At 41.0% G+C, this 12,933-nt stretch overlaps 1 protein-coding gene across 1 annotated transcript in view; it reads left to right on the top strand.

Moving 5' to 3' along the window:
- LOC142106635 (1-phosphatidylinositol 4,5-bisphosphate phosphodiesterase eta-2-like) overlaps nucleotides 1-12,933 on the top strand; it is a 116,595-nt gene that overhangs the window by 64,838 nt on the left and 38,824 nt on the right. The window contains exons 10-13 of the mRNA XM_075189630.1: nucleotides 6,520-6,612; nucleotides 7,725-7,825; nucleotides 7,909-8,006; nucleotides 11,263-11,445. Coding sequence (XP_075045731.1) covers nucleotides 6,520-6,612; nucleotides 7,725-7,825; nucleotides 7,909-8,006; nucleotides 11,263-11,445 — 475 coding nt within the window. The remainder of the gene's footprint in view (nucleotides 1-6,519; nucleotides 6,613-7,724; nucleotides 7,826-7,908; nucleotides 8,007-11,262; nucleotides 11,446-12,933) is intronic.

Below are 12,933 nucleotides of genomic sequence, written 5' to 3'. Positions count from 1 at the left end.
AAGTTAAATATGTAGTATAAGACTACAGGAAAACGCTGTATGCATTCTCTTTTTGGATCCTATTTACAAGATGCATTGTTTTTAATGCATATTTATCAATGGTTCATTGGAACAGGGCAATGTTTTGTGGATCTCTACAAGTTGGTAATGTGAAAAATAAATTGGACTGAAAAGTTACTATGGCTTCTGGATGGTACGCCTTGATACGTTCACCATCTCCATATAAACTAATCTGCTGGTCTGTACTTTTGCAGACTGCCGTGTACCTCACCCCTAAACAGCCTGCGGAATGCCGAGTATACTGTTACCCTTATATGATGTTCTTATTCATTAAACACTAGGATGCCATTAATACCAGCTACCAGTAGTCTTTATAATGTACCTGTCCTGATGTCCTCTCTAAATTATGCCCTTGGGCTCTATTCCATCCCCCGAACAGATATTGAGCGAAACTATACCCTAAATACCACTATCAATATTTTCTAGAGCCTAAATCTTGCACTCTGACCTCACAACGTGTGTGTATGAGTATCCAGAACAGCTGGCTGGAGGATTTAGACTGTTCTATAACCGTGGAATAAAAAGATAAAGCTGGAACAGATGCCTGTGATTTAATGGAAAGCCCGACTAAAGATTTTACTATTCACAATTTAAAGTACAAACTCTGTAATTGAAGCTCCGGATCTTCTACACATTTTTAATCTTCTTCAAGTCAGAAGCAGAGATCTGCTACGGAGAAGGTTTTCATTAATTCCCAAATTCGTTTTCTGAAGGTAAAATGCCAGCGAGCTTGCAGGGTTTCTAATCAATGTAAATCACACATATCAGATGGCTTTTACTGAAGACTGCCCAAAAGAACTGATTTTTAGTACAACTCTCTACACTGCTAAAGTACTCTTGTTGGATATATTCAGGATAGTGCTTGCCAGTAAATTGGGAGTGGGTAGTCTCTGGTACATTCAGTAATACTGCAATAACCCTGAACTTAACGGCATGTACCTATGTCTGTGCCCAATCACTCACTGAAACACTACTGTGAAACTACAAGTCCCAGCATACCCTGCCAGCTATCGGCTGGCTATTTACTGGCAAAGCATGCTGGGGCTTGTAGTTTCCCAACACCAAGAGAGCCACAGGCTAGCCAGGCCTGCACTAGATAGCACTTATCTAGTCTACTCTCCAAACACTTTCTTCCCCTTCCATTGTGCCCATGTATATGTGTGTGCTGGTGTTTGGTTTGGTTTGGCTCAACTGTCTACATTCAAAGACAACTAGACGAGGTCAGGAGGTGTTGCATAGGTACATCTGCCTAGTATCCTGGGGCTTGATTCATTAAGGATCTTAACTTGAGAAACTTCTTATTTCAGTCTCCTGGACAAAACCATGTTACAGTGCAAGGGGTGCAAATTAGTATTCTATTTTGCACATAAGTTAAATACTGCCTGTTTTTTCATGTAGCACACAAATACTTGATAGCTTATTTGTACACTGAAATTTAAAGTTGATATTTGTGTGCTACATGAAAAAACAGTCAGTATTTAACTTATGTGCAAAACAGAATACTAATTTGCACCCCTTGCATTGTAACATGGTTTTGTCCAGGAGACTGAAATAAGAAGTTTCTCAAGTTAAGATCCTTAATGAATTAGGCCCCTGGTGGGCAAATCCGACAACAGGTAGTGTTCCAAGCACTGCACCCTTGAAATTTCAGTGTGTCCTCCTGTTTGGATGTCCTTACTTTACTGCTTTGTGAATGCAGAATTCATGGGTAATATGTGAGGAAATGGTGGTAGTCCTGATGGAGACCCCCCATAATTGTTCTGTTACTCCGGAGAAGGAAAAATATAAAAAGGGTGTTTAAGACTGCCTTACTAATTCCGGAAGTCACAAGTAAAATGTCTTTAACCTCTGGACAGCTGCCCTGTCTAAAAAGCTCCAGCGACTAGTGATTTTGTTTATATCCATTAATTAGGGAAAATTGGAGGTATTCGTGAAAACGTGGTGCTCTGAGAAAAGGTATCGGAGATTTACGTTTTAAACTACAGTAGAACAAATGGCTTCACCTTTTTCCCCATGCATCAGTTTGCATAAATGTTCCCAATGGAACACTGAAGCCATTCCATTCTTGGAGGAGTAACCAGGATAAGTATTCCGCCGTTCCAGCGCACATTGTACCAGCTGGTTTCACTAAACATTTTGCAGACTTGTATCTGTAAATGTCCCTCACACATTGCTGTCAAGTGAAAACCTTTAAACTAAGTTTGATTTCATGATTCATTATTCATTATTTCTATTACGGCACAATTGTATTGATAGATGGCAGCGTAGATTGTTCATCCATTATTTATAGGGATTGACTGCTCGCAATGGTTTGGCAAAGCTATCTTAAATTGACATAATTTCACTGTACTTAAAGTAACGTGTACGGGTTACACAACACAGTACTAATGTGCAAGCAATCTGATATAAACCATAAAACCGTTATTCCTCCAGGGTGGTCATCTGTATCCCTCAGCCTCAACGTTTGTGAATGAATCTTTCATTTGATTGACAGTTTTGTTTCCCAGGCGGTTGACAGCTCAGTCACAGACCCCCCTGTGCATTCTATATCGGTCTTTGCTGGCTACACACATCACATAGTATAAGTATCTCATTCAAATGTGCAATTAACCCATTTCTGCCCAAAGAGATAAAAAATTATATATATATATATATATATATATATATATATATATATATATATTGTATATACTCGAGTATAAGCCTACTTTTTCAGCACATTTTTTATGCTGAAAAAGCCCCCCTCGGCTTATACTCGAGTGAGTGCCTGTTCTCCGGTCCCTCAGCTCTTATCTTCCGCAGTGGAAGTTAAGGGCTGAAGAAAATCCCTCCCTCCCTACCAGGCACAGAGGATAGTAAACACAGGGGGATATATCCAGAGCTCCTCGTCAATGAGAAAGAGATGCAAGATGTGTGTACTGTCCTAAAGACAACCTAGTAGGATAAGTAGGCGCAGTACCTAGGGTGAGCAGTTTATCTAGTAATTATTAATAACAAACATATCCTCTCCAATATTTTCCAAATTGTGGCATCTGCTATCCCATGTGAATGCTATATACACTATATATACACAATATATACACCTTACTAATATGGTTGCTGATTTTTTGGTACATTTGGAGACATTTTGGGAGCCTGAGTTTATTAAAAGAAGCAAGTCATTTCCCACCCTAGGCTTATACTCGAGTCAATAAGTTTTCCCAGTTTTTTGTGGTAAAATTAGGTGCCTCGGCTTATATTCGGGTCGACTTATACTCGAGTATATACGGTGTGTGTATATATATATATATATATATATATATATCTATACAAATCTGGAAATGTGTTATCCAGAAAGATTCCTATACACATCTATTTATTTATTTATATACTATCCCTTAGGAATATTTCTTTACATTGTGTGACCCAGGCCCCGATTAAATATTTAGAGCATGCCAGCATCCTTCCAGTGAAACGGAGACACATTAAATTGGCAATTACCACTCCCAGCAGACAAAACTGTGCCAAGTATAAGAAAAGAAAAAATTATCTTCCTGCATGGGCAGAAAGAGCTGGAAAAAGCTAATTGCAATTGCTCGCTTCAAATAACTACCATGTTGTAATAAAATACTCACATGGGTTTTATCCATCAAAGGCAAGATATCTCATGTAGCCTTACTTCCACCTTCCCCAATCTCGGTCTTATTAGCAATTAAGCTACTTATGAGCTGATTGTTTTGATGCAGAGTTTTCATTTTAGATTTTAAAAGTGGCTACCAGCATCAAACTACTGTATGTGACCAGTCTGGGACCTAGTACATATATTAAATAAAAACATAACTGAACGTGTACGCCAAGATCTGAGGGATGAGTTTGATTGGCAAAGGTGATCATGTAATCTATATTAGTTCATGATGGTTTAACAAGTGGAGACACTGATGCTGGAAGTTATGGCTGAGGTTACATTCCATTTCAGATCATTTTAATGACCCTTTCCGATTCGACTTGTGATAGCAACTACACTGCAACATTACTAACTTTTACTGATTATCCCACCTTGTGAGGACACGGCCTAGATTATGATGTTATTTAACGTATTGCTCTAAAATACACTCTGGAACTTTAAACATCCTCCACAATTCTGTCACCGTACTGCAATACTGCTGAGATAGAGCCACAAGTTGGAAGCAGAACTATCCTGATAGGCCCAAATATGGAGATCCCGCTTTTTAAGGGCAGTACTTGCAGTGCTAACTTCAAACATGTGGGTATAGAACCAAGTCTGCCTTCTGTAGATCATCTTTTAATCACCAGTCCCACGATCTCCCCCATCACAAAATGCAACACAAAGCTGCAATGCACAAATGACCTCTTTACCAATGTATTAGTTGCTTACACTTTTTTGACAGTCCTTTCGTTCTCAGCAGTTCTACAATACATAATATTGTGGAGACACCAGTTTTTCCTCTAAATCCCCCTCTGTTGCTATGGCCTCTCAACCATTCCTTAAGGTGTTTGGGCTACAAATATGCCCTCCTGCCTATATTACCTTTAATTCAATTGCAGCATAAATCTCTTTCAACAGTTGCGGTATAGCGACAACAAAACTAGATTGTTTTAACCAAAAAGTACCATTAAAACGGAGTCCTGCTTTACCTCACCCACAGCCATGGTTACATCCAAGACCTAATAGGCTTGGGGTTTGGTTATGAGAGCCATATTTTGACAGCTGGGCTAGTTTCACCCAGTGGGTTTCCTTCGGGTGCTCCGGTTTCCTCCCACACGCCAAAAACATACTGGTAGGTCAATTGGCTGCTATCAAATTGACCCTAGTCTCTCTCTTTGTCTATGTGCGTGTATGTTAGGGAATTTAGACTGTAAGCTCCAATGGGGCAGGGACTGATGTGAGTTCTCTGTACAGCGCTGCGGAATTAGTGGTGCTATATAAATGGTGATGATGATGATGAAATCTGGCCGGCCAACACATTCCTATAACATTACATACGTGTGGTGCTTCCCATCAACCTACTGGGAAGCTCATTCATAAATAATACAATACATGATTAAGAAATTTAATTCCTTTGGAAGAGGTCAAGGCCCTTCTCCCAACACACTTTGTTGCATCAATACTACACGATAGACTGGTCTTCAGGTGCCAATAAAATTAGGCTTAAAATTTCTCTTAAGAACTTTTTTTGCAGGGACCTTTTGTGGCTATTTGAATATATTTTGCTGCAAATAGATTTCAATCTTTTTCAATTTTCTGTGTGTTACATAATAGATTTATATAATTAATATTTTTGATATCCGGCACGTTTGTTTCACCACAGCCCCATCTCTACGGTGAAAACACTGGCATCATTTTAGCAATCATGTGAAAATTGCTGATGGTCACCTTTATGGCCAAGCATGGCCCTGCGGGCACTTGATAAGAAAATTAGTTTTCATGGTAGCTGCCTTTTAATTGGATATTCCTGTCTCTTGTGTATGTATACATTGTCAGTGATGGATATGATAATATTACATTATTTATTTCTCTCCTGGTACTCTACTGCATTGCAAGCTTCTTCGGCAATTCTAGAGGACATTGAGAAGGGGGGAAAAAAATAAAAAAAAACGAAAACTGTAAACTTGATTTTTAGGAAAGGTGATACTGCTGCAGTAATATGAACACAGCTGCCGCTCTTGTCAGTTCTTGAAGTCACAGCGCACCCTAGTGGCACAATCTAGAATTCTCAAGCAGATAAAACATTTCATGGGTTCCTTGGAAGCCTACTGAATATTTATGAAGAATATTTGTTTGGCTGCCTCTCTGCAACTGGTTACAGAAATGTGTGTGGTGTTATTCCTCCCATTTCCATGCCTCCCGGTGTTCATTCTCATTGCAGTCTAGCAAATGAATTGTTTTACTCGGATGTGCATTGCAGTATTTTACAGCGATTGACACCGTAGTAACTGACTTGTGATATCCGCAGTGCAAAATAACAAGCGCAACGTGAAATAGGCTTAGAAATGTCTGTTCAGTAGTTTCCGACAACCTGTGGTTCTCCAGCTATTGTTTCAGTACAATTCCCAGCTTCTTCTTCCAGCCAGCTTTAATTTATATGATAAGGTTGATCAGACCGGTTGAATTAATTATTAGTTATGAAACCTTTTGGTTTAATGCACTTTTATATTAGACATCTTACTTTCTGATCTGCCCCAGACAATAAGAGGGCATAGAATGCAGCATAGGAATCATTGATTCCTTGGTTACTGGATTATCTGCGTTGTTGACAACAGTTTATATCACTTCCAGTATAAGAGATATGTTGCCTTTATTTCTGTCAATATCTATTAGCTGGTGGGTTAATAGAGATGTACATTTAAAGGGATTACAGCACCCACTATTAAATAGTTCAATGAACCTGTGTTCTGTATCTACAAACCATTTGTATACATTGCAGGAGCAGAAAGTAATATTTCATCTTTCTCTATCAGAGTAAGACAGAAGAGGAGACGGAATCCGGAGAAGAACCCAGTCCAAACAAGCGCCACAGTCGTTCCCTGATGGGAAGTTTTTCCAAGCGCAAGGTGAATATGATTATTATTATTGTATACGTTTTACCCCACAGCTGTCATTGCACTGAACCATGAGCAGCTGTCAATCTGTCATTTAAAGTCTAAAGTCTCAGAGCTGTGAGCTAACATTTAAACTTTTCTGGTTTCCTGCGAGATCATTCAAAGAAGCTGAATGATGTCGTGATCAAGGTAAAACATTGAAGCTTGCAACTTTAATATGCATCCGTTACATGCAAAAAATACTGTACATTCTGTGATTAAAGTACATTACTGAAATGTCTGATTAGTTTGTGTCCTCATTTCCCAAGATGAAGAATCATGAACGCGACCGGCTAAACCCCCTCCTTCCTGAAAGCATTGCGGCACTTTTACCACCCATACTGCTCGTACTATTTTATGTATGTTTTTATCTAGGGTCAGAGTACCTATTGCAATGATTCTTCAAACGGGAGACAAATGGACACTCAGTAGAGGAAATGGGTGGGGCTAAAGCAGCCCGTCGCCAATCATATTTTTAGAATGTTTGTAGCATAGCCAACTTCCCTGTGACCATGTATAGCCAAACTGCAATATGCTAAACGTCTAAACAGCTGCACAAAGCAATGGTGTAAAGGCTCTAGGTGCAGATGGAAATTTATGTAAGGTAAAGTTCATCCATCCACCTTTCTTCAGTGAGTTTAAGATCAAATCTGATCACAGTAAGGGCTTGCTAGCACATACACAAGCACTGCATCTTGATTTCCCGGGACGTCAGCGCGATTTTCTATATCCCGGGCAAAATGTGTCTAAAGAATGAACGGTGTGAACAACTCGGTTGAACACAATTTAGTGCAAATGTCTCCTGGATGAAACAAATTACAGTGATGGGAATCAAATGGTTCTTTCGTTATAAAGCAGAACGGGAAATAATGTGTTGGCAGAGGGAATGATCTAAGCAGAGCGGATTATACCACACACAAACGTTTGCCTCTAATGTTTCAGTTGACTTCTGCGTTTAACGGGATACACAATAAAGGAATATAGTGTATTATTTTTATAATGGTTTTAATGTACAAAGTGATTCGAAAATGTTTAAAATTAAAAACATTACTACACATTTATATGAAATTTCTTTTTGTCTTTAGAAAAAAGGAGGCCGGATTAAAAAGAGTTCCAGCTTGGAAGAAGGTGATGATAGCTTAGATCAGCAAGGAAGCTTAGCCAGAGCGTCTTTACATTATAGCAGGTATAATAACATGACGGCTGTATGTGCGCCCTCTGCTGCAGGGTCTGTTCTGGGTAATTGATGAGCTTGTTTTTATTCACTAGAATGAACAGGCAGAAGAAAACCATGAAGCTTTCCAGGGCGCTGTCTGATCTGGTGAAATACACTAAGTCTGTTGGTATTCACGATGTGGACACAGAAAGTAAGTTACAGCGATAACCAGTCCTAACCTGAGTCTGCATTTGTGTACTGCGCGGCCTGAGTAATCACTTGTACTGCATGATATTGTTCTATCAGTGATGGATTAAGACAATCTGGGGCCGTAGTCTATACCTGGCCCCCCCACCCCTTGCCGCACGTGAGCCCCCTACCACCCCTTGTCACACATGAGCCCCCTCCCACCACTTGTCACACATGAGCCCCCTCCCACCTCTTGTCGCACATGAGCCCCCTCCCACCTCTTGTCGCACATGAGCCCCCTCCCACCTCTTGTCGCACATGAGCCCCCTCCCACCTCTTGTCGCACATGAGCCCCCTCCCACCTCTTGTCGCACATGAGCCCCCTCTTACCACTTGTCGCACATGAGCCCCCTCTCACTCCTTGTCGCACATGAGCCCCCTCTCACTCCTTGTCCCACATGAGCCCCCTCCCACCTCTTGTCGCACATGAGCCCCCTCCCACCTCTTGTCGCACATGAGCCCCCTCCCACCTCTTGTCGCACATGAGCCCCCTCTTACCACTTGTCGCACATGAGCCCCCTCTCACTCCTTGTCCCACATGAGCCCCCTCCCACCTCTTGTCGCACATGAGCCCCCTCCCACCTCTTGTCGCACATGAGCCCCCTCCCACCTCTTGTCGCACATGAGCCCCCTCCCACCTCTTGTCGCACATGAGCCCCCTCTTACCACTTGTCGCACATGAGCCCCCTCTCACTCCTTGTCGCACATGAGCCCCCTCTCACTCCTTGTCCCACATGAGCCCCCTCCCACCTCTTGTCGCACATGAGCCCCCTCCCACCTCTTGTCGCACATGAGCCCCCTCCCACCTCTTGTCGCACATGAGCCCCCTCTTACCACTTGTCGCACATGAGCCCCCTCTCACTCCTTGTCCCACATGAGCCCCCTCCCACCTCTTGTCGCACATGAGCCCCCTCCCACCTCTTGTCGCACATGAGCCCCCTCCCACCTCTTGTCGCACATGAGCCCCCTCCCACCTCTTGTCGCACATGAGCCCCCTCTTACCACTTGTCGCACATGAGCCCCCTCTCACTCCTTGTCGCACATGAGCCCCCTCTCACTCCTTGTCCCACATGAGCCCCCTCCCACCTCTTGTCGCACATGAGCCCCCTCCCACCTCTTGTCGCACATGAGCCCCCTCCCACCTCTTGTCGCACATGAGCCCCCTCTTACCACTTGTCGCACATGAGCCCCCTCTCACTCCTTGTCCCACATGAGCCCCCTCCCACCTCTTGTCGCACATGAGCCCCCTCCCACCTCTTGTCGCACATGAGCCCCCTCCCACCTCTTGTCGCACATGAGCCCCCTCCCACCTCTTGTCGCACATGAGCCCCCTCCCACCTCTTGTCGCACATGAGCCCCCTCTTACCACTTGTCGCACATGAGCCCCCTCCCACCACTTGTCGCACATGAGCCCCCTCCCACCACTTGTCGCACATGAGCCCCCTCCCACCCCTTGTCACAAATGGCCCTACTATTATTTTTATTATTTTGATTAAAAATAATTGTCCAAACATACTATTTCTCTTCTTGCCTTCTGTGAGCCTTCATATTAAAATCCTTCTGGGCGAGCCATGTTTTCCACCTACCGCTACCACCATATTCACCTAATTTAGCCAGTCTGTGCCCTGCTCATCTCTCTTTTGGTTATGATACACTCTCCTACCCTCCTCTGTTTAGTTTCTGTTCTTCAATCTCCTCAGTCCTATTGCTATAAGTATAAGAAGTATGTACAGCTGTAAGCTGTGCTCAGTTGTATTCCGTTAATTTCTTCATGCTTCTACCCATGATTTAGCGTGAAGCTTTGAATGGGATGGAATTCTGAGGCTGCTCTTGCATGGAGCGCTGCACTCTCAGAATTTACCACTGATAGTTTCCTTCTCTGCTTCTACCTTGTCCCAACCTTTTCATCTCCCTTATGGTAACCATGAAATGGTTTAAGGAACCCGAGGAGCAAAAGAAGCATTGGATTGATGTATCTGATTCTGGCCACCCGTGTGAACAATCCTAACTTAGGTGGTAGTACATGTTTTTTCTTAGTATCTCTTATTAGAATCTTATTATGATTTATTTTTCTTCAAAGTGAAATAACTTTTTGTATGTCTGTAACCATTGTTAATATTCAAGCCTGTGCTTCCTGCTAATATCTCTGCTGTCATGGTATTTTATGTACCCTCCGATGGAAGCCTTACACTTCAATTTGACAATGACTTTGTTCCATTATGAACACATTTTTTGAAGAACGTTTAGGATACATAAAGTGCTGATATATTCCTTAATTTAGAATTATTTCACAGCGAAAGAAATAGTTGGTATGAAATGGGCGGGAGTGCTGGTGTGCGTGGGATGACCACAACTAAACTTGGGCTCTGCTTATTATCCATAGACAGAGGCTGTTATTATTTGAACCTCCACAGTGCACCAATATAGAGTTGAGGCCAGGTGATTTGTTTCCCTGGCAGGGGGTCATAGGTTTAGCACTACTAAGAGGCAAATGATGAACCTGTTATATTGACTTTCATAAGTGGGAGACCAAGTTATACAGTAGATATTCATTTATCGATGCCCGTTTGTTACTCCTGTGGAGTAACAAGTCTATTTTGATAGATAGAATGCAGAGTTATTATTTTTGTGGTGTAGGAGATATTTGAAAAACTCAATGCTCTAATATGTCTGTTGCATTATATACTTCCGTTCCTTTTCATTGTTCTCTATGGAGTACTATGGGGTAGTCATATACACAGTAAAAGGAGAAATAGCATAAAACGTGAATTTAAATTTTTATTTCTCCTAAGTGGACTTTCAGGAAAAATTTCAACCAACGGGCTTAAGGAGGATGGTGTTGATGCGAAGTGATTGGATAGTGATCCTTCTAACCAATCACATACTGCTGACATCCACTCTGTCACACATCCTATTTGAAATTGTCCTAAGACTTCACCTAGTTCTCTGACCATAATTAGCACTGGTTGGACACCCTTCCCATACCGTATATGAAAACTCATGTAAAAGATAGCAAATCCTACATTTTCCCTGTTGTTGTCCTACAGTATTCCTTTTTGTTTTTTATTGATTACCTATTGTTGACTTGCTGGTCACATCTTCTCTAAAGCCAGGTCGGTGATGAATGCTGCATTGCAATGATGATCTTCAGAACAATCATGCGATTGACGTGTCATTATACTATAGAGTAACTTTTTATATCTGCTTCCATCCCACAGTCTCGAGCAGCTGGCAGGTTTCATCATTTAGTGAGACAAAAGCCCATCAGATCCTTCAGCAGAAGCCAGCTCAGTTTGTAAGATTCAACCAGCACCAGCTCTCTCGCATCTACCCTACATCCTACAGAGTGGACTCCAGTAACTACAATCCACAGCCCTTCTGGAATTCTGGATGTCAGCTAGGTAAGGTCAACCTCTACTGATAAATATATCCAGAACCTCTACTGATAAATATATCCAGAACCTCTACTGATAAATATATATCCAGAACCTCTACTGATAAATATATATCCAGAACCTCTACTGACAAATATATCCAGAACCTCTACTGATAAATATATGCAGAATCTCTACTGACAAATATATGCAGATCCGCTACTGATAAATATATATATCCAGAACCTCTACTGACAAATATATCCAGAACCTCTACTGATAAATATATCCAGAACCTCTACTGATAAATATATATCCAGAACCTCTACTGACAAATATATCCAGAACCTCTACTGATAAATATATCCAGAACCTCTACTGATAAATATATCCAGAACCTCTACTGATAAATATATCCAGAACCTCTACTGATAAATATATATCCAGAACCTCTACTGATAAATATATCCAGAACCCCTACTGATAAATATATCCAGAACCCCTACTGATAAATATATATATCCAGAACCACTACTGGTAAATATATCCAGAACCTCTACTGATAAATATATCCAGAACCTCTAATGATAAATATATATCCAGCACCTCTACTGACATATATATAAATATATATAATATATATATATATATATATATATATATATATATATATATATATATATATATATAATCTATATCCAAAACCTCTACTGATAAATATATGCAGAATCTCTACTGACAAATATATCCAGAACTTCTACTGACAAATATATGCAGATCCCCTACTGATAAATATATATTTCCAGAACCTCTACTGACAAATATATATATCCAGAACCACTACTAACATATATATATATATATATATATATATATATATATATATATATATATATATATATATATACATACATACATCTAATATATAAATGCTTAGTGGCGTCTGTGTGTGGAAAAAAAAAAACCAAGTTGCAGCGACACCTGCTGGGCAGAGTTATACACTGACCTACTAAATTCTTCGTGTGTGTGTGGGAAAAAAAAATCAAAAAGGGCTGAAATTTGGTAGGGCTCAAACTCATTTTCGTGAGGTAATTTTACCTCATGAACACACATGTGTAGAGGCGTGCGTTAGTGTGTGTGTGTGTGTGTGTAAAAAACTATTTTCTCAGAAAGGGCTCATCCAATTGACCTGAAATTTGGTATACTGACATTATTTGACAAAAAAATTAGAATAGTCAAGTCAGTTAACTTCCATCATCCCCCCTTCCCCCCGTGGGAGGGGTAGTAAAGGCTACATTTATGAGTTGAGGGGTCAAACTCATTTTCGTAAGGTAATTTTACCTCATGAACACACATTAAAAAGGCCGCTTGCGTCGGGAAGTAACGCTCTTCCCCTGAGGAGGCCTGGGCTAGGCCCAAATGCATGACAAGAACCTTTTTAAGACCTTAAGTATCTTGATTTGACTAGAATGCATGAGTATCATGCACAGGTTAACTTGTATATATACATATATC

The sequence above is a fragment of the Mixophyes fleayi genome, chromosome 11 (genome assembly GCF_038048845.1).
Source record: "Mixophyes fleayi isolate aMixFle1 chromosome 11, aMixFle1.hap1, whole genome shotgun sequence".
NCBI lineage: Eukaryota > Metazoa > Chordata > Amphibia > Anura > Limnodynastidae > Mixophyes > Mixophyes fleayi.
Note: the sequence above shows the minus strand (reverse complement) of the source record. Positions and strands in the feature narration are given on the sequence as shown.